This window comes from Merops nubicus, unplaced genomic scaffold (genome assembly GCF_000691845.1).
Source record: "Merops nubicus isolate BGI_N331 unplaced genomic scaffold, ASM69184v1 scaffold18836, whole genome shotgun sequence".
Classification (NCBI taxonomy): domain Eukaryota; kingdom Metazoa; phylum Chordata; class Aves; order Coraciiformes; family Meropidae; genus Merops; species Merops nubicus.
This window is the reverse complement of record NW_008615825.1, coordinates 1672-28937: the sequence shown is the minus strand read 5'-3', so window position 1 is coordinate 28937 and position 27266 is coordinate 1672. Positions and strand designations below refer to the sequence as shown.

Genomic DNA, 27266 nt, shown 5'->3' with positions numbered 1-27266 from the left:
TCCTACTCTGCCTGCTAGATATAAGAATCTCCAAATCCCTGACCAATTCAGGGGAAAGAAAAAAAAAAAAAAAAAAAACAACAAAAAAAAGACCCCACACCCACATATAACCACACACACAAAACAATCAAATACCACAACATAACAAATTCAAGAACGGGCATCATAAAACTCTATATTAATTACAACTTTCTATCCTAGAACATATTTCAACCCTACTGAGTCAATGAGGTATTTTCTCATAAAGTCAGAATCAGAGGCCACTCAACTCTTCTTGGATTATTTCTAGCTCATAATCATTAATACAGACTCCCATTATGCTAGCCTAAGGGTGGCATATGGCTTTCTAGGGATAGGACAGACGGGGGAAAATAACAGTTACGCATGCCTACATCCCAATCTCATTTCTGTGCATGCATATGGGGACATAGCTTTCTCTTGCCAGATTCTTAAATACCAAGTATATTAGCTTCCGAGTCAAACAGTACTTCAGACATAACTACTGTTTTGAGAAAAATCCACATGACATGCCTAATCAACCCACGTGCCTCCAAGCAGTAAAAATTATGAACTATGTGAGTTCAGAAGGAATTCCCTTCCCACATTTGCTCTCAGACACTACATGCAATTTTTACCTGCCTCTGAATAAAACCGGTATTTACAAAGATCAGCCAATGGATACGGGTTTAGCGTAGTACATGGGATACAGAGTTCCTGCCATAAGATTAGAATTTTTATTAAAAAAAAATATTAAATACGATACAGTTTAAGAGGAACACAGTTCACTTTGGGCTGCTTTTTAGAACAGGCAAAGAATGTCTTAACTGCATGCTTGAGTAAGAAAATCCTTGAAAGCTTTCAGTCATAATCATGCACCCCCTATCTCTGTGCATCCTTCCACGGGCGGAAAACCAGGCGCACTTTCCAACATCACAGTTTACATTTTCACCCGCTTTGACAGTCTCATAAATTGTCCTGTTCTCCCTTACTCCTCCACCCCAGACATACACAAAGCACTCTTGACATGGCCATACAGGATCAGTACCTTTCTGGGGATAGAATCCAACGTACCAGTTTGCCAAGATGTACGTGAGAAAGACACACAGTAATACATATTTAGTATAAATCAAGTGGATTCCAAAGCCTTAAAGAAGGGACCACAAAAGTCATAGAGGATTCACGTTAAAATAAATAGTCTAGGCTAGTACATGCACACACTCAAGCTTGTAGTAAGATGTTACCTATGGAGTAAAATGAAATAAAAATATATAGAAAGGTTAATCACAGATTGCCCAGGAATGAAAAAACATAGAAGTGAGAAGCTTCACTACAATCTCCCTCATTTCTATGATCACTACAGGGAAAAAGGCAGTCAGAACTAAATTTCCCTCCAACCAGTTCTGAAGATGTACCTTGGTCTTCGCCTGCAGCATTCCCTACGTCCTAGGCCACACTCAGTGTTATAAAAAGGCTGCCAATTAAGTTGTGGTTTTGAGCTATAGACAAAACATCCACTAGAGACTCTGATTCCTGCATCCAAAGCACTTGCGACCCACTGTGTGTTTTACAGAGGGAATATGCTGGTTCTCAAATACATGCACTCTTGGCTCCTCACAAGGCTGTGATCAGAGAAAACGCTGCAAGGTTGCATCTTTTACTGAAGTCCAGGCATACCATAATGAAATCATTGGCAAAAAGAAGAATGTAGATTCAGCAATAACAAGGATTTCAGGCTATTGTAAAACTGTATTATTTGTTTTTACATTGCAAACTCCAGGGCATGATTGTATCAAGAGCAACTTGCAAATGTATGTCACTGCCAGTAAAATTTTGATTTCCATTTGATAGGACAATTTGCAAACAGCAGTTTTCCACATTGTGCAAGTGCTTAACATGTGTAAGAGCTACAAGAATTCAATGCTGATTCAATGCCCATTTACTGGGTAATGCAACACTCTTGCTCAAGAGAGATGGCTTGGAAAAATCAGGGGTGGAGGGAAAGCACTCTCTCTTTCTGTGAAGGAGCAGTACATGGTAGTCTCTCAGCAAGGATCAAACACCAGGTGTTACTGCTGTCAGGAAAAAGAGGGTGTAGACAAGGTGCACCAGGATGAGTTAAGTAATTTGAGGAATTTTCCTTAGGAAAAGACAACAAAAAATTTCACTCTCAGTGGATCTCCTGAAGCTCAAAAATATCACATGCTAAGGAACTAGAGCAGTACTTACTCCTGGAACTTTGATCAAAAGCAAGAAGCTTGAAATTTATCTTTAAAATAGCATATACTCTAAACATAGATGACCTGACAGATCTTAGATTCATGCCCCATCAGTTTGCAAATTGAGAGTCAATCCAGCTCAGAGTATCACAGAACCCTGAAGACAAATTGCTGTATTTATTGTCGTAGATAGTGTTTACAAACACGTCTCCACACCGTTTGCTCTCTAATTATAGTTGGGGCACATACAATCATTTACTTTCCATGAGCTCCTTTTGCACGCTACACCTCCAAAGTCAATGAAAGTAATTTTAAGAACCTGTTGATTGATTTATTGATCAAATAAGCTGATCAGTGCAGTAGACTAGAAATAACCAGACAGGCAAGTAATTTCATAAATACTCCTGGAGATCAGTCACTATAAGCACTGAAAGTAAGGGAGAAAGAAGCCCTGTAAGGTAGATTCAGGCTTTGTTTAGAATTTGTATTAACAGTTGGCCCTAAAACTTCATTCCTTATGCAGGCCTGATTGGTCAAGTGCACTCCCCAACCAAATGCCTGAGATAACTCTGTACAATCCAGTATTATTAGCTATCAAATTCAGCAGAAGCAACTGGCAGAAGTTCAGCTCCTGTTACCAGGAACAATGTGAGAAGAAAGAGGAAGGAGGGTGAGGGTGTTATACAAGAGTCTGAGGCAGGAAAGGAATACTTCTATCTGACCAAGGCCACGGGACAGAAGAAGCAGGCAGAAACCCATGTCCACAGGCAGCTTCCACTGCTTGGGACAGTTTGCTGTTGATTCTGTGGTGGAACTTCACCACAGCTTCTACTCACCTCCAACTGCAAGGAGCAGATTATATCCCTGGCCAGCACTGAAAACCATAAGCCTCATCTATCAGGTATTCACTGAGATGGCCTATTTCTTTTACTGTGGTTTTAATTGTGATTTAACAAGGTTTTCAGTGAAACATGTTGGCAGCTTATCATAAAAATAAGCTGAACATAACTTGCACTCATTTTACACTGTCCACTTGGTGGTGTGAAGAACTGTCATCCAACTCAAGTAAGAGGCAAATTAGGATTCAACTCTTGTATAGGAGTAGTTTCCTAAGAGGCAAAGGAAAGGTACACTAACAAAGCAAAGGGAAAAGCTTGTGTTACTGCTAGTATTTGTACAATATTTTAGATAATCTTTCAGCAGCGTGGTTTTGGGAAGTTTACAGTTGTCCTCAGGACAACAAAAGAATTAACCATCCAAGGATGTCCCTATCTTTTTTCATAAGTATACAATTAAAGCAGGAAAAGAAACCCCAAATGTTCTGACAAAAAATTATCAAAATCAAATTCACTGTCTCTCATAACCTCTCAGCATTCTTGAAAATGAATGCCACACTTATCAAAACAATCTTTAAAACAAAAACCTTTAAAAGCTTATTTATCTCATAATATTCTCCTTCCTACCTGCATTATAATATGTATATTGCAGACATATAAAACCTAAAGAAAAATCCACTCAAAGAAACCAACACACCCATACTCCCTTTTCCATTTATTGTTGGTTATACACACGCAGAAACCTTAAGACATTGTAAAGGACCAAGCTCTCCTTCTCATTAGTACCACCATCACGTTGTTCTGAACTGTGGTCAAGTAACCTTTTGCACCTTTTCACTCTATTGAATCAATCTCCCCTGGCAACTTCTGGTGTGGCACTTTGCTCCCCCTGCCTCCAGCTCTTCTTCCCTCACTAATTCCGTGTTCAGAACTGTGAAGCACAAAATTAGACATTTCAAATTAAGCAAGGAGAGAGAATGAGAGAACCTTATTAAATCAACATTAGCATCAGAGTGTCTTTAAAAGGGAAAATTGCAAAATATTACTCATCTCTGTAAAGCTCTTCACATTGACAGAAATGAGACAGGCAGCAGCTGAAGTCATCTTTCCTCTGCCCTCACCCTTCTCTTCATGGTGGTCACAGTGCTTGAGCACTAAGAGCAGGATCCTTTTCAGACCAAAGCCCGAGAGGAAATAAGTTTACCTTAAACTCACCAGCATTGGAACTGTCAAGTAAAAAGGACAAGCTTTATTAACATGATGTCGGGGGAAAAACACACACAAGACAACATAACCACACAAAAGCAGACTCCCTTCTCCTCCCAAGCTTTCCACAACATCACGTGTTCCCTTCACGTCACATTATAAGTTACAGTAAATTCTTTACTTCTTCAACAAAGCAAAGAGCCATTTCAAGTTTTAGTTTCCATTCAGTCCCCAGCAACCAAAATCACTGACACAATGGTGATGATCAGCATATTCTGTTCCAAAACACCTTAACTTTCTGAACGTGAACCTCCAGTTCCTGACCAGATATCCTTTATCTTTGCAACATAAACCACAGGAGTATCATACTATTCCCCCTTGCTGAATAATTAGACATGTTGTTGACACCAAAAATCACCTCTGAGCCCGCATGGTCTTTAAACGTGACTTTCCCTTGGCATCTCTTGTATAAGAATGAATATTTGCACTTTGTGTCAACGGAATGAGCTTACACACCTTACCCCACTGTGCAGCAGGCTACGTACTTGTCTGTTGGGCTGCCACCTAAAAAAGGGAATGTCTCAGCAGTATCTCATAGGGAGAGTTTTTAATGTGTGCTGCTAGTGAGTCCTATGGGGAAAAAAAAAAAGTCTGCTACAACAATTTAAGTACAAAATACATATATTTTTAACAATTATTTCAATTTATTCAAATTAAAGTTTAGAGTTCCCATTTATCAAGGGAATGTTATCCTAAGAGCAAGTGATATGAAACTGAAGCTCAAGTCCTGGTGACAACACAAAACTTTCAAAGCATTTTGGGCCAAACAGATGCTACTCCAGCAGAAACGGAGACTGAAGCTTTTGATTGCTCTAGTCCTACCATGCAATGGAGATTTCTGTATCAGCCAGACACTGCTGAAAACTCTGCATTTTGCAGACAAGTTTCTAAGTGCAGAGTCTTTGTACCAATAAAGCAGCATTCTGAGGATCCAGGGGTGCTGGCAGTTCTGATACCTCTTCAGAGTGGGAATAAAATCATCCACCTCCTCATCTGACAGCCATGCTTAGATGCCATGGACTAAGTGCTGGACAAAGTAGTTCCTACACCAGAGTTAAGACAAAACATACCAGGGAAACAGGAAGGAGGAGGATGATAAAAAGAACGCCCACAAGAACTGGTGACAAAAAGCTAACTTGGCTGTTAGAGGCCTGTCTAGTCAACATCCACATTTCATAACATGAAATGCTTCATTTTCACATGGCCAGAGCAGCAATACAAGACTACTTGGAGCCTTCCAGAATGAAAGGGTTCAATGAAACCAAGCAATTTACTCTTCAGTTAGAAAAGCTGAAAAATGAGGAATACAGAAAAGTCAGAATGAAGCACCAAACCTGCTGTCCTAGGGCTGCCCTCACTATCTTTTTAGGCCAGTAAGAAAGTCTTTACCAAAATACATTGAACCATCTGTTACACGCCCTTCCTCCAGGAAAGGGCATCACTAGGCAAAAATTAAAATATTTTTTCCTATTTTCTGCTGCATCTAATTTTCTTCTAGCCTTTCTTAGCAGTCTGACACAGAGCTACAAGTGACTTCCTCCCATTCCTTTTGTAGGGAACAGCACCTTTAGTTCAGTGGGACGGTTACTTTAATGATGGATGTCTAAACAGAATGATAATAGGGGCTTAAAAAGTTAAGCACTAAACATAATGATCAGAATTAATAAAGCCATACCCCTCACATGAATGCATTAGTTCTCCTGCAAGGCCGCCTTCTCTTGTATGCTAAACACCAAAAATGCCAAAAAGGAGCAGCATCACTTCAGCCTAAAAAATGCACACTCTATTTCAGAGAGTCCTGCAGGTAGCAGAGTCTGGTTTTCCACTAATACTAAGTAATTAGTTCACATTCACATGCCAAGCACTTCCAGTTCCTTAGTGCCTCCACTATGAAAGCTTTTCAGGAAACAGTCAACTTTTACTAGCCACATAAAATGTACAGCTAAAATAAGAAAAAACGATAGAGACAACTTGTGTGCAATATCCACCAGCTAATTCTGTTTCCTAAAAATCATAAGTCAGTTATCAAACTGGGCATATACCAACCCCATAAGAAATCAATTAAATACATAGGTACTTAAAGTCACTTATAACAGAAAACTTGGAAAAGCTTTTGAAGAAATACAAAATTTAAAAAAAAAAAAAATGGAAAAGCATCAAGAACAGGCACCAGCCAGGGGCCTCAGAGAGGGTTTGTTTTAGTTTTCTAAAAACACATCATACGATTCACCTTCAAAGATCTCAGCGAATATCAACACATCATGACAACATTTCTTGAGATAACTACTACTCCAACAAAGCTAAAGCACAAGCAAGATGCAGCAATTTCTCCTGATTCATGCAGAAAATACTAGACAGGATCATGAATGATAACAGAGACTTGAACAGCAGAAGGACCGAAGATTTTCATCACCCATGTATTTGTGCAGATTACTGAACGGAAAACAGTCAGTGCATTGATGCTCGCCTGTTTTAACATCCTTCCAAGAAGGCACAATCAGACAATTATCTGAAAAGATCTAAGTACAATGGAATGAAATGTTACACACATTTGAGATAAAGGGACAGAGCTGGAGCAGCAAAAAAAAGCAATTCTTATTTCATTCTTAAGTCTCTAAGGGACTCGGGCGGCAGCAGCAGCGAGTGATGGAAGGCCATCCACCAAACCCAGGTAACTAATATTGCTTGCAGTGATTAACTCACTCTAGGTGTCAGCCTGCCACCTACTACTGTCAGTATGGAAAAATTCACTGTAAGCACCAAGAGGATTCTGAAGAAGGGAAGAGAAACACTGAAAAAGAAGAGGCAAGACAGACACAAAGCAATGGAAGCGTCAGAGCAGCCTTTCCTTTCCATAAGAACTACTGGCTGCAGCACTCAGCCTGCTCCTGAGACAGCAGGAAAATGGACCCAGCTCAACATTGTTCAGCTTCTCAAGCAGCAAATCAGGAATTAATATTCACGGGTTCTATGACTGACATAATTGCAATTTAAAAAGGGCAATTAATCATCAGCCACACTGGTGGCTGACTTGCCAGGTTAGGATCCTTTCTCTCCACACCTGCCAACAAACTCACAGGAGGCAAAAAGCATCACACATGCACACAGAGCCAGGAAGTGCCACTGTGCCTCTTACCCCCAGCCCCAAGCTTCACAGTATATTCTGTGGAGTTTGTTATTGTTTCTTCTTCCACACATACCCCACCGGGATCATTCAGCCACCCTTCTCCCCAACAGCTCCCCCACAAAGCCCAACCAATCTCCCTTGCCATGTGCATAGGGAACACTCTCTCCATGTTCTACGTCACTCACATCAGCCAAGAGAATGGAGGCAATGAGCTCCATCACTTCCACTATGAGGTTTTCCTTGTCTCCCCATTTTCCTCTGTGTCTTTGCACAAACTAATACATCTCATCCCATTCCTACTTGGAAAGTATATTACAAAGGTGAGAGTACAGGTCCAGAAAAGCAGCTAACATAGGCTCATGGGAAGTTCAAACCTGGCAAGTGGTTTTATACGATGAGTCAAAAAAGCCACTAAGGCAGTACATATTTCTGTGATCTTATGGGAAGGCTTTCAAGCATGCTTTAAACCAAAAAAAAACCCAAACAATTGTTTTGGGTATTAGTTCTGCCACTTCAAAATTTTTTCTACATGAACATCCATTGCCAGATGTGAAAGGGATTATAACCAATAGTATTTAGAAAAGAGACATTTGGAAATTTGTCAGGGGTGTTCATGTTCCCACAGAGAAAGTTCTGAGACTAAAGTACTGTGGGGTGAGTATGTAACCTTCCATAGGAAGTACAATTCTTAATATAACATCCTCTCCTGAGAGGAAGAAAGCCATCAGACTGACCACCACATCATGCCAGTCTACTCACCAGAAAAGTACATAAAGCACTATGGTGATAAATAACACAGAAAAGAAATACAAGATGAGCAGAAAGATTTAGAGCTCAGCAAGTTGTGACGTCTTCGAGTGACATGCTCAAGACTACATCCTCGGGCCAAAGAAAATATGCACTGTACTCCTAGGGCAAAGAAATCTTGCCCAAACAGGTGCCATTGCTGCCAGCCAAGTGCAGCAGATACGTAAGGACTGGGGATGCATGTTGCAACACAAGCTGTATAGTCCTCCTCTCCTCATTCCTTCCAGTCAGCCACCAGAAATTGCCTTTATCATTACAATATAGGAAAAGAATTCAATGCTTTTGTATGTGAAAAAGAGTAATTTCAATCCTAAGAATTAAGTCAGGATGGAAGCTGGAACACAATTATGTATTGCACGCCTTGGTCAGAGCTCCAAACAAAGGTAGTTGGCAGAGCATCTTCGCCAGCAGATAACACCAATAAATGGCCTCATTTCCCTCTATTATAAGATAATAAACAGGCTTTGCTTCCTCATACTGTCCTCATTTTTATCAGGTCCCTCTCAAGATTTGCTTTTTGACACATGCTCCAGGTGTTCTTCACCCACAAACCTCAGTGCATCACTGCAAGTTAAATGAGGTGTCTACAGCCCACTTCTCTCATCCCTGTGAAACTAGGTAAGTGCAATTATGAGCCCCCTCCAGCTTTTTCCTCATCCAGATTTTGCAAGGGTTTAGAAATCTCTTAAAGAACATTTTATTCTCAGACTTCTACCTTCCAACAACACAGGTATCATGTTGCCCACATGACCTCTGTTCAGATAGGACTGACCTTGCCCTCCTTAAACAAAATCACTCTTTAACAAACAAAAGAGTGTATAAGAATCAACAGGTATTTCATCTAAGTATGCATCTTCTCCCAGCTTTGCAGCAAATACTCTGTAACTCAGCTGTGTTTTCTCATAGTGACTGACTGGAACAAAAACTTGTACTGGGCTCTTCTGCACTCAGAGAGGGTGTTTAACAAAAACAGAGCAGGTAACAAAGTGGGGAGGGGGAAGAAGAAAAAACAGAGAAGTAAAAAACAAATTTAAAAAAAAAAATTATACGCAAAGAATCTTTCTCAAACACAGTCAGGGCTCCTGCCCACAATCCTGGATGCTTCATTTCTTACATTTCTTCAGAAGAAAAACAAATACTTGTGCGTCCAAATTTTCCTAACACCTGTAAGCTTAATGCCTCCAATCAGCACTTGCTCACATCTTTATCTTCAAGCCCACATTATGAAGTTTTGATAAGCTTTTTCCTTCCCAGCGCCTCTCTCTCCACACGTAGGTAAGAGCCACTAATAGAAGACTGAGACCAAAACCCTTGCCTCTTCTATTGCCTACATTTAGCAATCAGCAACTGCCGGAGTATTGTGTGAGACCCAAAGCACGCCGGGTATTACACACTTATCTCTGCAAAACCACCCTGCACAAGTGACAACTTCCAGGCAGGGGGGAGGGGGAATTGTGCAGCTTTGTCATAATTAAAGCATAGATGAATGTCACTGCTGTAGAAAATTATGCGTTAGCAGTGAAATTGCTTAATGCAATGAAATAAACTAAGCCAAATGTTTTGTTTGAAGGGGAATTTAGGGTCTGAAAAAGGTGCCCAACTGACAGCCCAGGAGAGCGAGAATGGCAGCCCTCCATCATTCACAAAAACGATACGACATCACAACAGCCTGGCAGGCACCTCCCACCCAGGCACAGGCAGAGCAGAGGAGAAGCTAAAGAAAATTTCACCCTCCTCGGTCATTCAGGGTCCGATCCATCTGATGAGCACCCACGCAGGGACCAGTCAGTAACCAAGTAGAGAGGAACAACTGACTGGGATCATTTCCTACATGAAGACACCAGCTCTGACGAAATGGATTCATTCAACCCACAGATCTTCCATAGCCCACCCTCACAAGGATCCATCCAAAAAACCCATAACATTTTTAATCAGTGTCAGTACAGACAAGACTCCAACTGACAGACACAACAGCATAAGTAGGTACATGGCCTACAATGAAACTGCCTCCTCCCACAAAGCCCACATGGGTCTTCCCCATCCTCTCCTCTTGTCTCAACAACTGCACCCCCATGCACACTCTCACCACCTCTCTCATCTAGATGGCTCACAACAACATCCTCCTGCTTGTTAAAACAAGGACTCTCAAGGTCAGTCAGAATTTATAAGGCAGCCATTTCATCTTTTGTGCTTCTCTGGCTGCATTCCTTCCTAAAAGCTGCTGAACGTTGGAGATTCTGCTGGGTCTGAAAGCCCTGCCAACACCAGGGCCAATTAAGAGTTTCAGGATGAAGCATATTAAAGTTATTACGGGAGGCAGTTATGCAGCCAGAATAAATCTTAACTGAACCTTTAAGTGGTTTTTATAATTCTTGTTTCTCCTTCTTGAAAACAGATGAAAAGACAGAAATCTCCTCCCTAAAAATCTGCAGGGACTACAGCCAACTTCTAGCTTCTCCCTCAAGAGAAGATTCTGCCCTCAAAGCAATAATTTATTTCATCCAAGGCCAGCTAGATCGTCTTTACATTTTAAACTGCAAATCACTCAAATCAGTCAGAAACTTACAATATCTGTGAGGACTGACCTGAGATGCTGCCTTTAGTGCATACACATCTCAAACTTCTGCAGAAACAAACTCCAGTATTGGGCTTTTTTGTCAATACAGGCCTTCTTAGACAGTCTATATCGTCAGATAGTCAAAAGGACATAAATTACAGGTAATTTTACAGGCCAGGTTTTGTAGGTAGTATCTAATTAGAAGGCTAGGATGTAGTTTGAAACAGTGAATCTTAGAAAGGACCTTAGGAACAGAAGCAGCAACATTAGTTTTTGCAGCGAGCATGAGATGTCGTTTGGACAGCATCTGCCACTCTCCTCCCACCACTTCCAAAACCAAACTTGCTCTCAGCAGCAGTTATCTACCCCTCCAAGAAGTGCTACTACTAGAAACCAACCAGAGAGCTAAAGACCAACAAGGAATCCGAGGTGTCTGGGACCATCATTTGTGTGGAAACTTGCACTGTCTTCATGACAAAGCTTGTCCTCCCCTCCACAGCCCAAACACACAGCAGCTTCATAGGCTGCTGGATCCATGCATTCAAGCATGAAAGCGAGCCCCAGAACAACAGCAGCAGCCCGACTGAACATACATCTCCAGTTCGTAAATTATGTCAGTGCATAGTGACCTCAACTCCAAATGATTTATTTCTGTAGAAACCAAAGAACTTCAAAAACTCAGGGTAAAACTCATCCTGAAAAATATTCCGGTAACTCTCAGAGGAGCTAGAGTCAGAACGAAAACAACCAAGCAAGAACTTTTGAGACATCATTGGTACGCAGCCAGTTTGAGGGCTCAGCAGTTCCAGGTCCACCCCTGGAAAGGAGTCTTTGTGGGTGTCCCTTCACTGCCACCTTCAGGAAATACTCACTGCCGCTTTGGAACTGCTCTCACCACAGAAATAAAGTATGAACTCAGCGAAGGCATCATCACTGGCATGCAATCTGCACAGATAAAATCTTTAGTTCCAAAATAAGAGTATTACAGCTAGAACCACATCCCAAAGAACCGAGCAGAGCACGGAGTCTGCAAAATCCATACACAGAGCAGCCACCAGGCTAAGCGGTGATTTTGATCCCAAAGATATATAATTCATCTCCCAAATTCTGCACATGACACAGATTTTTTCCAGATCTTAAATTCAAAGGAGTATTAATAAAGATACGCTGTTTATAGATTGTTTATTAGTCTCCATTTGCACCACCCCATTTTAAAGGTTCACTTGAAAATGCCAAACGCCCTCCTTCCAAAAAAAAAATTAAGCAAATCAAACCTGCTTCGCTAATGAAAGTGGAAAGTTTCATGAGAATTCAGGAAGAATAATGAAGTGAAAAAAAAAAAAAAATAATGTATAGGTCAAAAAAGATACTGTAATATCATTTATTTACATACACATACCTTAAGTCTCTGGACAGTATATTGACTTACCAGTAGATGACATGAATTATCAAGCAGGAAACTTACTTCTAAATTAGTCTGCATCATAGCTCTTAAAATAGGCGAATGACTTGCTGAACTGTACAGGGACACCTAACCAAGCTCAACAGCAACATCTGCTGGCCAGTGAGCAACAATAGGAAATATGCCTAATTATGTGGACGTTTATTATTCATTCCTACAAAGACGTGAAATTTTACTGCAGTTTAAGAACACCCAGCAAGACACATTTCTTGAGCAGAAAGCGGCTGTGACTTCTAAACATGTGTGCAAACAAGGCAAAATTTTGCCTGTGCTTGCACGTGCATGTAGTCAGAGAAACCTATGGTCTGCCATCACCTGCCCTTTGAGATACTTGACAGCAAAACGCTGACAGTAAGAGGGGTTAAAATTCACATTAGTCAGATGAGGCTGGAGGAAATCTCTTCTGTCTGGCCACTTCAATCCTACCTGAAGAACACCCATGGTACTCCTTGAGCTACTGTCTTTCCCAAGGGAGCAGCCCACATTTGCAAGGCCTGAGGCAATGAGGTATTTATCCACCATAGTAGTCCCATCTACACAGAGGAGAATGGCAGCTAAGACCATTAGAGCTCCTTTCCCTCCAGGTGACTTAATACATTCCTTATTAGCCTTAGAAAATAAGCCTGCTATGGCAGAATGTCATTATTGGAGCAGGAGTGCAGCTAATGGTCCCCACTTCATTTGGGCACAAACTGATACTCCATCTAGATTAATTACAATGAAAACACTTATTTTTACCCCAGATGCATATACTTTTATAAACTACTTCTAAACTGTTATAAAAAAAAGAAAATGCAAGTGTCTGGAAAAACACTTCAAGGCTGCGTTTGGACCTTTATCACGACCTGACACAGGGGCAGAGTGACCGAGAGCTGGCTTCTGAACAGGCATCAGATAGGAAATGGTGTTGATGCATCCTGCCTCTGTTACCAGTAAATGAGCAGTGTCAAGTTCCTATTTGACCAGAGAACCACCTCTTTTTGCAGGTCGTTGTATAACAGGAAATCACAGGCAAGTAGCTTTTTAATGGAACTCTATGATAACTTTCAGTAGCACAATGCTTAGAAAAATTACACTGCAAAATGCTGAGCCTTCAACAGAAAAAGGCACACTGGCTGGGGGGGGAGCTTTCTAAATGATAGAAAACTATAGGCTGGACTGACAATCATTACCTTTAAAATGGTACTCGGCTTTGCAGTTTAGAGTTCTCATGCTTTTTCAAGTTTTGTACTTAAAACATTATTCTTTTACCCTGAAAAAATTAGGGAGGAGAATTTAAGAAACACTCAAGTTTATTTGCAGCTGACATAAGTTTTTCTTGTTGTTTTGGGGGAGTTCTTTTGGGCTTTGTTTGGTTTGGGGTCTTTTTTTGTTTTTTTTTGGTTTTTTTTTTTTTTTTGGGGGGGGGAGGAGGGGAATGGTGCTGTTTGGTTTAGTGGTGGTTTTATTTTTTTGCTTTTCTTTTGTTTTTTTTTTTTTTTGAGGGGGAGGGGGTGGAGCATCGGTTTGGTTTTTTAACATATCCTTTTTCCCAATCCCCTTTTTTTCCACATCTAGCCATTAAGCTAGGACGGCATATCACATGAAAATACAAAAATGACTGATCGCTCAGGTCCTCGGCTGCAAAGAGAACAGCTTTTGTAAGGAATCATTTTGGTATTGGAAGTTTGTAAGCTACAGGGGGGAGTCACCATTTCAATTTGACAGTGCCAATTACAGCCATAGCAAGATGAACACTGAGGAACAAATCCATTCTGCTCAGAGGCTGGGAAAAAGGGAAAAGGGGAGAGAAAAGATATGAGCCTATGTGTTTAGAAAAAGAAAGAGGCTTGAAGTCACCTGCCAGACAGTGAACCACTTTTTTTCATGGCAAAAGCATTAGGCTGAAGATCCAGTGAATGTATGTGGCAAGCTCTCAGTCCTAATTGGAAGATCACCAGTTATTTAACAAACGTACCCTTAGCCAAATGTACTATTCAAGTAGGTATTAAACTATGAAACCTTTTTCTTTTTTACAGTAATTATACATAGCCCTGCTCTGTCTGTCTGTTTGATCAGTTTTTACTTTTGACTCCTACTGCATCATCCTTCAAGTTTGCCTATTATCACAAAGTCTTCAAGACTAAAAAGGCTCTAAACCCCCAACATTACACACAGACAGGAAAAAGAAAGCCAGTTAACTCTAATTCCTCCTCTCCCTCATGAGCTTGTAGGTGTGCTATTTTCATTGTCTAAAAATCAAAAAGAAAGTCATCAGCTCATTTCCTCTCCCTTTTAAGAAGCTACTTTCCATCATGTTTTACTCAGTACTCATAAATAATATAGCTAATTGCAAATGGTCATAACAAACAAGCACAGAAAGTATACGTATATAGTACAAAGGAAAGAAAAATTCTCATGTGCTCCAAAAGCAGAAGGAATTCCTGGCAAATAGTAGCAGTTGCATCCAGGTCATTTTTTTAGTTGATGTAAGGCAATCATAGAGCCAAAAATAATACAGAGACAGACATTAGATAAAACTAAACAAGGGTGTTGGCAGCTCACTTCCCTCTGCAGCACATATTTCCTACCTTCTCCACATGAGCAATACACATAGCTATCTCTTCCCTAAAAATTTGCATTAGGAAGGAAGACAGACAGGTTTAAAACTGCTGAAACTCCAAAATACATAAGCAGCAGGCAATTAGGAAGCCATTATGCTGACTGTAATAAGAAACTCAGAGTGAACCCAGCTGCCCAAGAGTTAACATTATGTGTTTCTCATCAAAACCTCTTCCAAGAGGTTAAGCACACAATAGACTATCTAAAGCACAGCTAGAAAGGCTGCTTGAAATTCCACACATGTGCCTCAGCAATGTATTTCTATTAATGTCCAGTGTGTGTCAGCATGAAGATAAGGCACCAACATCATGTCCAACCAGCCAGCTAGAGAATGGGACTCCGTGTAAAACATTGTCTGATGCTTAGACCCAGGGAGAACGGTGGCGTCTGCAATCTCACCCGCCGCACGCGTGCCCGATAACGCCGACGAGGAGAGGCAGCAGGAGCAAACCCCCCCTCTGCTTTTGGGAAAGGAAACTGAGGGACAGAGAGAGAGGGAAGCAAACAATAAGAACAAACTTCATCAGCAAACAGAAGCAGGTTTGAGGATGCACAACTGTAGCAGAGGGTATAGATCAACTGGGAAAAGCCTCAGTGAAATTTACTCTTCTTATCAGCTTGCTTTAAATTTTCTTTAAGGTGAGAAATAAAGAAGTAACATCAGTGCTTATTTTGATTTCTCCCATCATACCACAGACTCAACTTCATCTTCTAGTACAATCCAGCAAAGTTGTTTGTATCAGGAGACCTGTGGAAGACATTGTTTTCAAGGAGACACCAGCTCTGTTTGGGCTGTTACATGGGCCTTGAGAAGCCCACACGTTACCATGAGCAGGTGCTGTGTGGGAACCCACAGGAATACCCCTCGCAGGTCTGTGAAAACCAGCACCAGAGCTAGCTTTCACAGCACTTCTGGAACATGATGGAAATGACATCCGGTGGCAGGTCACCTACCTCACACACCCATCATCTGAGAGCATGAGAGCAATCCAAGTGTTCCATTCAGTGCAAACTTATTCATAGCTATTATATAACCCTTTAAAATCATAATCTTGCCATCTTGTTAAGTAACACTTTCAGGTCAGAAACATCATGAAAACTTTCAGCAATCAACAATTGATTCAATATCCAAACACTATCTTTTTTTTTTAGATAGAGTACAATGAATACTGGAAATCTATCACCACATACTAAATTAAATATATGTGATATGCAAAATACTCAGAACAGACAAGCCAAGTCATAATCCAAAAATAAAAGTTTAACCAAGATAGTGGGAACTACTTTCTTACACTCTCAGCCTTTATACCTATCACAATCTCAGACCACAAACCATATCACATTTGACTAAATGCTGGCTCATAGGAAAGCAAAGCCTACTGTAACACCCCAATGCATTATCAGATCTGTTGCTTATGTCCACTAAATTAGCTTCAAAATTAGAGCAGAATTCTACTACTCAACAGTAGCCTGCCAGTAAAAAAAATAAAAACACAGTACTAGCTTTTTTCCCACAAATGCCAGACCATCCATGGAAAAATATCAAAATAATATTCTCTTACTTCTTTATGAATTGAATATTTTGTAGTTATAGATAGAGGAAAAGGAAGGCTAATCTTATCTTTTGCTTCTTAAATGATGGAATGGCTTTACAGTAACCCTAAGTCAGAACAAATGAATATGGAAGAAATTTCTGTGGAGTGTATGAACTTGGTAGACAAAAAAATAAAGTGTGAAATATGGGTACAAAAGAACTGAAGGCAAGACAGGGAAAGGAGGCAGCACCACAGACAACTTTAATTTGTTGCAGCTATAGGATTTAAAAAGAGGCCAACCTTGTGATAAGCTCCCTTAGCCCAAGAGACTACAACAATGAGAAGCTCCAAAAACCATCAGCCACTGAAATCTGCAAAAAACTCTCCAAACACAAATTAACCTTCAGTCAGGAGATAAAAGACTGGCTGTAGAAATTGGAAGTTGTTAAAAAACCCGCTATAAATGTCTGACAAATCACAGCAGCAGTAGCAGGGAAAATAAGGAGTCCATACACAGCATCTCACCCCTAGCCAGATAACAGCTTTGCCTTCCCTCAAGAGAAAATTGGAGAGAAAAGGTGGTTTTCTTCTGGTTTGGCTTGGCTTTGTTTTTCCTTTCTGGGTTCACTCTAGTACACATTCTCCAAAATTGCTTTAGTTAAATATAGACCTCACTGATGCTCCAGAGACCGGAAGTTATTAGCTTGCTGGAGGTAAAAAACATGTAGATCCTCACCAAAATAAGCTTAAACTTAATGCAAACCTTTCCAAAGCACGCCATTTAATACTGCAAGATTACTTTCTATAGGGATCCCTTAAATGTTTAGTGGTTTCCTACAGACAAGTCATTCTTTCACTGCAGAAACACACCCAATATATAGTAGAAGGCAACAGTCCAAGAGCACCCCAACTCTGGGGGAGAAGAAGGAATGTTCTGGCCAGAGACTATAGAATTAACAGACCACTAACTTTAAAGACTGCACATATTAATACATTTTCTCCAAAGGAAAGTCTGGAAAAGTATCTCTCAGCTCAGACAGAAAGAATGAGAGGAATAGAAGTAACAAGGTCTGAAGCTACTCAGCCTAGCTGTTTAAATCCCCCTATCAATAGCTTGTAACATTTTGTAATCAATCATTAAGGCTTAAACAAACAAAAAAAACAACCAACCTCGCATCTTTCCATTTGTATCGAGATATTTAAAAGGCAGTTTTATTCAATTAGTGAAAGCAATCAAAAACAACTGCATTGCAACCTCTGGCCCAAGGTACAGCCACACCTGCAAGTGCATAAAACAATATTAAGCATAAAACTTAATCTGAAAATAAGGTGTCATTCCTTTACTAAACACATGTAGATACTTGTTGCTAATCACTGTAACATCAGTGAAAATCAAGCTTGAAGAAAAGTAACTGAATGGGCTTATTCCTCATTTTGTGCTATTATTTAAAACAAGCCTCCATACTTTCTGGTTTAAATCAAGGTTTTCTGCTTCACTCACAAAAAAAAATTAAGAAAGAAATATATACAGAAATCAAAGAGCTGCTAAACCCCAAGATTTGTGTTAGTAATGTCTCCTCCCAGAAACAACTTATTTCCTTCATATTGGCTTGAAACTTTAGAAAGAGAAGGGTTTTAGCTCCATAAACTACATTTTATCTGGAGAGCAAACAAGACCAACAAAACTGGCCCTGATGTGAGCAGTATCCAAACCATAATGCAAAGCTCACAGAGACAATACCTTTTACTACATCAACTCAAATAAGTAGGGGGCATAAAAAATCACAAGTTTTGACAACAGAGGCCTGTCCTCAAAACCAGCAGTCTCGCTTCACTGATGGCCTCATGCTGTCACAGTTTCAACAACAAAAACCATGCTACTACTGGACCTCAGCTGGCCACTCCAGCTTGTCACTACAGTAGGAGATTATGCACACCACAATCCCAGCCTAATCTAGAGATGTTTACCTATGCTTAATCAGCCAGGATGAAGCTGATCCCTAGCTTATCACAAAGTAAATCAAAGTCTTAACAAAACTAAATCATGTTCAGCACCGTTTCTGAAACCGTCTTCGGTACCAGCTCAGCTGCCTCTGCAGCTGATACTGCTCAACAACAGTGGCCAATTCACAGCAAAAAAAAATTTGCACGAGACTGGCTTGCAACTTCAGTGACAAGAAAAGTAAAGAATACTTTCTGTGAACAGGCCAATTGGATCATTCCTCCACAGGACCTACAGGACCAAACAGAAATCCCTGCTCCACCTGATCACTCTCCTACTACCACCAAAATTCTTCTCCATTATATTAATCTATGTAAGGACTGTTTATGCTGACTTCAGCAATTTTACCTCCACATTCTTTGAAATGGGGAAGAAAATATACCAGTTCAAATGTCAGCAGACCAAAATACACTAAACCAGGGGTGGAAGTGTCCGAAGTACACCACGGGCAAAGCCCAAGAGTTCAGAATGCCACATTACCAAGATGACACTATTTACTATCAAAACCCACTGGCCTGGTCAAAGGAATGTGTTCTTCTTTCACCCCTTCTCTACTGAATCAGGAAGAGGAGGATAAGAGGCTCTGAAGAATAAAGAGATTATTTCAGGGCAAGAAATCATCTGAAAAAATCCAATAGCGTATGACCAACTATAATCAGTTACTGGAACAAGCAGAAACAAACCCTAAATCCTTGTATTTCCTCCCATGCTCATATTCCAGGCCACACTAGTCACAACAGTGCAGTGCTGGAGCCACCAGAAAGCACGGGTTGCCATCCAGGAAGCCAGCAAGCATGACCATGAGCACTGGGAATAGCAAGCTTTCCATCATCAAAAGCTGGAGAAACACTTCCCCAGCTATTTAGGAATTCTGTGCCCAGTCTGCTTTCACGCAGCAACCAATGTCTGTCAGTCTTGTCTGAAAAAGCTAATCATAGTGCAGTTTGTCCTACCATCACCCGCACTCCTGAATTCACTCTTTCAAAATGGGAAGGAAGATGATGACTTTTGGTCAATAACTCTGACAAAGCCATTATCCTAGGGGTATTAAATGGGGAGATAAGAACTTCAGGGCTTTGCACAAATCATATTAGTTCAATTCTCAAATCCGGGTAATGCTTCTTTTCAAAGTATTAATTTCATTTATTCTATTTGCTCTCCCTCTGTCCTGATAACACAGGCACACATGGCCCCTAAATGAGATCCTCCTATTTTATAAGTTATAATCCTCCCTTTCTAGAGTAGTAATGAGATGTCTTTGCTTAATCGCGTTTATTTCCCCCCCTCGCCCCAGCTTCTGCTTTTCTCCATTCCCATTCCACATTGATTTGTCTCAAAGATTTCAGAGAAAACCATCAGGCAGGGAGTCACTGGCTCCAAGAGGCTCATGATGCATATGCTGCACATGCTGCTCAGCCTTAGGAGATTACAAAAGCAGAAAGGAGGGGGAAAAAAAAAAAAAAAGAGCAGCTTTGCTTGCAAAGTTTCTTTTGTTGGCAAGAAGGAGAAAAAAAAGAAAGGCAGAAGAACTGAGAAGTTGAGAGAAGAGGTTTTGATTAATTGGAAATGAAAAAGGAAAGACTCCTGGTACAGGGGAAAGATGAGACTATTCACAACAGTGAAGCAATTAAATGACTTGACTATGACAACACTGGAAGTTGCTCATGCTAGCAGCAGAAAAGCATTTAAAGATAGCTGTATTAATTCTTGGATATTTCACATCAGACTTAAGGCATGCTACAAGCATTAGTCAAACACCCTAGGCCCTGCTGTGAAGCACCAGACATATAATCCTTGTTGTATTTTAAGTACCCACAGCATTAAATTATTCAGGGTCCAGTCAGCACCATGATCCTGCAGTGCTGTAAGACAAACAAAACATTTTATCTCCAATACAAATTAGTGAGAGTTCTTCTGCAGCAGCTTAACAGACAACTTCCAATTGAGCCAGTCCCCCACTGTTAATCAAAAGCCATATTCGCTCAAAGAGGGAAGCGAATGATGCAGTGTTTCTACTTACAGAGCTGTTTGGCTTCTTAAACTAAAACTTTAAGAAGTTTTTCCTCAAAACCTGTGGTACCTAGAAGATAAGTACCTTGTTTAAAGTCACAGAAAACAAAAAGATCAAAAAAATGTAGAAGAGGACCCAGGTACTTAAGTCTAAATCCCTCTAGTAACCAGTGCACCCCGTTGAAGGCTAGCTCTAGTCCACGCTCTCTTCAGGAAGCTGCACTTTGTAATAAGACTGAACAACTGCTTCATAGCAATACTGCCAGTAATAAAAGCCAGTGAACAAAAATCATAAAGAACAGCCATTCAGCACAGTCCAAATAATCATTTCACATACAGCTTTCGTATGTGGATTTATGGTCCACAAGTGGTAAGGTTAAAGGAGAACACTGCAGCACTACTGGCAACGACCGTACAAGAGAAGGCTCCCAATCACCAAACTACTGGTATGTTAAGGGACGGGACAGCTCAAGATCTTACTGCAAATATTAAACACACACAACAAACCTTTCTAATTATACGTGGCATGATTTTCATTTTTTTACTAAAATAAGTGCTGCTAGAAACAAAATTTTCATCTGTTCTTTCTTTCATGGGAGTTTCCCCATTCTTCCTCTCTCTGCCCTAGTAGGTCACAACAACCACCACCACAACCCTAGAAGTTGTCCCTTCATAAACTGAAACAGATAATTTCCAGTGTCACCTGCACCTGGATTACCACTAGGCGAGTACACCTAGAGTTCCACTACTATCTTCTACCCAAAAGAGAACACTGACACAGAATACTTGAAAGAGTAGCTCATATCCATTATTCGCCTCATATCTAGGAATAAATTGCAGAAGAGTGAGCAAGAAACATTCATAGTCCTTTTCCAAATAGAGGGGAAAAAAAGCCAATACTAGAAGATAAAGGACAGATCTGATTTGAGTAGGATTGAATCAATACAATAAGGTAACCAGGCCCAAAAGGGAACTGTAGCTGAGATAAAGCAAGCCTGACAGGGATCCAAATAATTTAAAACACTGGCGAAAACAGTTCCTGCTTAGGAAGACACCTAGAAGCCGACAGACAGTAGCTTTGACCTCATCTTTGCAAGGACAGACTAGACTATTCCATTTTTAAGGATCTTAAATTTATGACTGATAAAGAGATAGTTAAAGAGCAATGAAATTTAACAGTTTCTCATTCTTGCACCATGTTCTGGGCTAACATCCATGGTCACTATTTATCTTTTATGGGTTACACAAGGAGAGCCTGATTAGATTTTTGCAGAACATCAAGTATGCCATATCTGGGTATGTGACATTGAAGGATTAAAAGCTAATTCAGATAAAAGAACAGCTTTTGTACGTTAGCAGTCAGGTGCAAACTCATTTTAAAGGTGCTCTCTTCACACTTCACAAATATTGCCCGAGTCTGCTAGTCACATTTCTCCAGGATTACTCTACACCTCACTGTAGGAGGCTCTACTTCTGAGCCAGGCCACGTATTTAGATTGGGCAATAAATCCACTAGCTTCTTCCCTCACCTATTTACAGAAATCCATTAATTGCATTCATAAAGAGAACATTCTCTCTCTAGTGGAAAGAGTCAATACTGCATCGGCTGACCCAGATGTCCTGTGCAGAGGAACAGCAGTCACCTGCCTCAGACGTCACTATTCCAAAGCTCAGCACTCACACAGCTTCCCATGGCCAGGGTATGATCTGCCAGGAGATTTCCTGCAACACAGCAGCTGTTCACAAGCTATAGCCAGGAGATGGATCTCAGGGACCTACCAGTCCAACCCCATACAAACATTACCATGGACTTAAAAAGCACAAACGGGTCCAAAACCACAAATGGACAAATTAATGAAAGGCAATTTAACTAAAACATTAAGGTTTTAGTTACAGCCTCTTGCTGAAGAAGCCTCTAAGCCCCAGAACAGCAGAAACTGCAAGGGGATACAGGTGGGAAATATTGCTCTGTTCTCACACTCTCCATAAGAAGCTGCTACAGATCACTACCAGAGATGAGCAATAGCTAGAAGGACCATCTGAAACACTACAGCCATTCCTATATCAGTTTTATTTATTCAACTCCCCCAAAATGCCTTCATTTTATAATCTCAAAACGCTTCACATTCAAGTCATTTGCCAGCATTACACCTGTAGCATACAGGAAGAAAAAAAAACATGCTCATAGAAGGATTCTTCATTGAAATCCAGAACATGCAACAGATCAGTAGGAAGAAAGAATCACAACAAAAGGCCATCCTTACTCAAGTCTGTCCTCTGCCTCAACCATCTTTTCAGCATGTACATGTAAGAAGAATCCCTCTTCGTCTAGTTCTCTCAATGAAATTTCAAAATCAGAGTCTAAACAAGTGGTCAGTTTGCTCTCACAGTGGCAAGCATAGTTCCACCCCATTGCCACACCCCGACACCCCATACCACTGCAGGTCAGGAAAAAGAGGCCATTCCAGTAAGACTCTGCTGTGTTTACAGGCAGCACATCATTTGCCATGGTAATGTTAGCCCCCCTTAAACTAAAGGTGACGTTTCTGGTCTGGGATACGCCTGTGGCCAACTCAGGTCAGCTGCCCTGGCTGAATCCAAACTGCTGAAGGCCTACAGGCCATGGCTGGCCTGGGATTCTGTGCCAGAGAAACCGGGACAACTGGTATGACAATAACCCAATGGGTTATCTCAGCAACACCAAGATGCCTGAATAATAGTAAAGGCTGCAGGGAAGAAGTCCTCAAAAATTTGTCTGTCTTCTAGGCCAGAACAGGTTCGTTTGGGAGTCAGTGGCAGGTACAGCAGAGGTTTATGTTTTCTGGTTCCTAAAAATCAATCTTTAAGTCTTCTTAAAAGTGTGAAAACAGTTGACAGTTTTGTAACAGTTCTGTTACCAACATTATGAAAGACTCAAACAACAGAACTCGTTATTACTTTTTATTAGCTTGGGTACTTGCACAACTAAACTCTAGAAAAACAGAGCAAAGTTTCAGGATAGATCAGGTCAGCAGATGTGATCCTGTATATCTCAAAACATTCACGTGAGAGTTTACAGGAGTTCTCTCCAGCTCAGACAAGGACCCCATCCACAACCCCCACACACTGACAGCAGGTAAAGCTGTCCCCAGCACAGTCACTGCTTAAGCCTTCCCCTGAAAGCCAGGCCTTGGCATCACCACACAACATGCTGCAAGTGTTGCTTGCCAGCAACATTGTAAGCCAAACATTAAGTGATGAATTATGAAGTGATGAGTGTTCCAGCCTAAATCAAAGTTTCCAAGCCCATCACACAAACGAACCCCCTCAAGCAGGGATATTTTAGCCCATCCTGTATGGAAACATACTGGGGAGTTTTCTGTCACTCACCAGCTGGGCTGCCCTCTGCCTCTCTTCATTCGTGTTGCCCCTTTCCCGCTGCAGAGCCGTGCTCAAGACCTCACTGGCTGCCTCCCTTTCTCTTTTGGCCAGCCGGAGCAACTCCTCTTGGACCAGTGCCTGTTCTTGCTCGTACCTGTGAGAGTGCCAGAGGCAAACAGAAGGAAGGGCATCAGCAGACTTCTGGCAAGAGCGTCAGGGCTTCGTGTGGACTATCCCTGCCTACAGCCAAAACAAAAACCAATCATCTCTTCTGACACAGTCTGCTCACAGACCTGCCATTATAAGCAGGAATTCAAAAGTTCAACAGACTTTAAAGATGACCTACAACTTTAGAGCTTGGACCATGAGGACCAGCTCTGGCAACAAGTCAACTTAGCACCTAATACTTCAGTTACATTTAGCTCTATTATCACCTCAAAACAGTAAGAATAGAAAGTAGGTAGCCAGATCAATAGATACTGCTTTGGAAAAGATCAAGGGACAGACATACAACAATAAAAGGAGTTAGCCTATCTGCCAGTGTTGCTCTCCTGCTCTGCAATGTAAAGAAAATCACATAAAACACATGCTGAAACAGCACTGAAAGAAAGTGGCCTTGTCACATCCACGGCATGTACATCTGGATCTCAGAGTGCCATGAAGGAAACTTTGTCCAGTTCAAGCCCTGAAAATTCCACATGCAAGCAAAGAGAGCTTAACATGAACCACAGAACTAGGTTAGACAGGACTGTTAAATGGTAGGCAGAGTGAGTGTGCTACAGGGTGATAAATGTGGGACTGCTGGACTGGCCCCACTACAGGAGGTACATTAACCATGCAGATAGCAAGGGGATGTCACAGGAACACCCCCACACCAGCAACCTTCCCGGGATAGCAGAGGAAGAAGAGGAGGAATGTCCCTGTGGAAGACGTGGCTTCAGGGGGCATGAGGTGAGCAGAACGGAGAGGCGGGCACCGAGTGGATTGACCAGGGCAATAGATAGAGGGTGACAATGCCAGGGCAACAGAGACACCGGTGCCCACCAAGGAGCAACCAACCCCTTGTCACTGGGCAGGGGGCCACAGTCACATGTCGCTGAGCGAGTGTGCCCAATACATGGCTGCTGCTTAAGGGGGAATAGTCACATTGTTGCTGAAGAGGCGTCAAGCGATACCTGTTGCCAGTCAAAGCAATACATTGTTGCTGAATGGGGCATGATGGTCACCTTGTTGCCAAGCAGATGTGACAGTTACTTTGGTGCCATTTGTTGTCACTAGATACCTTGTTGCTGAGTTGAAGGAGTGGGCATGTTGTTACCTATCAAAGGGTGCTTGATACACTGATACCCAGGAGGGGTGATGGACACGTTGTTTCCAGCCAAGGGCAATAGACACACGGTAACTTCACCTCCATCTCTAGTGTGCAAATGTTCTCCGTATTGTCACTACACCCCTGAGTTTACTGGCACTCCCCTGCTAGGACACAACCCTGAGCAGGACCATAACACACTTGGTATCTCACCTCCATGTGTGGATTGCACTTTGCACACTGGGTGAAGGATCTGTTTTTGGGACAAGACCCTTGACTACTCCCCTGTCTGCTCCCTTCAGCTAGGGGACAGGTGTCCCTACAAAAACATTCTGTGGCCCTTCACTGAAGAAGGCTTCAAAGAGGATTTTCAGGCATAAAAACAAACCATCACTGTGCTTTGACTGCAGTAAAACATGTATGTATATATAGTCCAAAAGGAGCTAAACTACTGTCTTATTCAAGAATTCCACCTCACCTCCTGTACAGATCCTGCTCTGCTGCAGAAGACTTCTGACCAGAGTCATTTGCCATTGGTGGCTGGATTCCTAGAAAGAACAGAAACATGTGACAACTACAGTACAAAACACAGTCCATCCCTTCAGAAACTGAGGAGAATTTAATGTGTGAGTGCTGGCCCATCAAGAGATAAAAAAAATACACCTTGAGAAGTCTCAAGAAAATCTAAAGTTTGGTGGATGGAATTTGAATTCACAAAACAAAAAGATACTCACAGCACCATCTTCAACAAGTCATGCTACAGAAATTTCTAGGCAAGTTTTTTAACTCCTCAAACCTTGGTTTATACTGAAATATAAGCATGGGTTTAGACCTACTTTCTATTTCCTTCCTCTAGTTCCATTAAGCCTTCCCCTTGACCTCTTGCTTTCCTTGTAATTACAAGTGATCCCACAAGTGGAGATGAAATTATTTGATGGAGTCCAGGCCATGCACAAGGCTGAATACACTTACAGGAAAGATGTAGGCTAACCGAAAAAAAAAAAAATCCTCTCTAAATGCAAAGATCTGGTTCCCTAACTTCATCTTAGTCTGAATGCCTTAAATCCACACTGATAATATATCAACAAAGTGTATCTGAGAACCAAGAGAACTCAAATACTTTTCTGACCTGTAAAGAAAAACAGGTTCAAAAACCACATTCCCATCATCCCTTTGGGAAGCTGTCTTAGTCTGTCCTTCCCTATGGCATTTACTCTTTGGAAACAAGCTCATATATCCCCCACCCACCCACAACACGCTCCCAGTGCATGCCAACAAGACAACAATGCACCTTGCCAGAAACAAAAGAGGAAAAAAAAATTCTGCATTGCTCATTGCATGCTCGCTTGAAATGCAAGAAACGTTCACCAAGTGAGACAAGTTCATTAAAGTAGCTCAGAAAGTGGTAATCCAAAGTCAGAGAAGGAAAGGCCCTAGAAAACAAGTTGTCTCACTCAAGGTCACACAGCAACAGAACCTGAACCTCCACATTTCAACTGCTCCAGCTGGCCAGTGGCAGGGCTGCCTTTCAGAAATGTAACGAGGACATCACAGGCACGTAACACCCAAGGTACTAAGTGATGCCAGTATCTACATACATTAAAAATGTTACAGGCTAATCGAAGAGCTCCTCTCACAAGGTAGTCTTGAAAAATACAGACAAACTATATAACACCCAGTTGCAGCACTCCTGGGAAGTGTGGTAAAACAGTCAGTAGAGCTGACAGGCACTGATGGTACCTGTAGGAGGTTTGGGTTTCCCTTCTTCAGCCAGTGAAGATGGAGCTGTGCCATTGGATGAACGGGCTGAGCTCTGGGTGTCCCTTTTTCCTTGAGGAGATGCTTTCATTTGGTTCACTACATCTTCAGAGAGCTGAAACAAACACACAAGGGAAAGAAATTAACCAAGTCAACTCTGAACATGGGTGTCTTTCACTGCTAAAAGCTCCTCATTCACCCCTTTCCACACTACTGCAAAAGTGTTGCAAATTACCTCATTTCAGCCCACAAGTCTTTCAAATCCAGGTAGTCAACATTTGTACATTGACTTTACACTTTAAAAAAACATATGCTATGAGTAGGTGATAAAACCTCCCATCTACTGACCCTAAGGGCTTCACTGGAGAAGGACAATTCATCCTCACAAACGCTAATGAAGGGGGAGAGCACTGCTAAACA

At 41.4% G+C, this 27266-nt stretch overlaps 1 protein-coding gene across 1 annotated transcript in view; it reads right to left on the bottom strand.

Annotated features, from left to right (window-relative positions):
- The window catches only part of LOC103775219 (coiled-coil-helix-coiled-coil-helix domain-containing protein 6A, mitochondrial-like), a gene marked incomplete at both ends in the record, with an annotated part of 72384 nt that extends 45423 nt beyond the window's left edge, over positions 1–26961 (bottom strand). The window contains 3 exons of the mRNA XM_008942662.1: positions 23789–23933; positions 25567–25636; positions 26829–26961. Coding sequence (XP_008940910.1) covers positions 23789–23933; positions 25567–25636; positions 26829–26961 — 348 coding nt within the window. The remainder of the gene's footprint in view (positions 1–23788; positions 23934–25566; positions 25637–26828) is intronic.
- Positions 26962–27266: the final 305 nt, after the last annotated feature.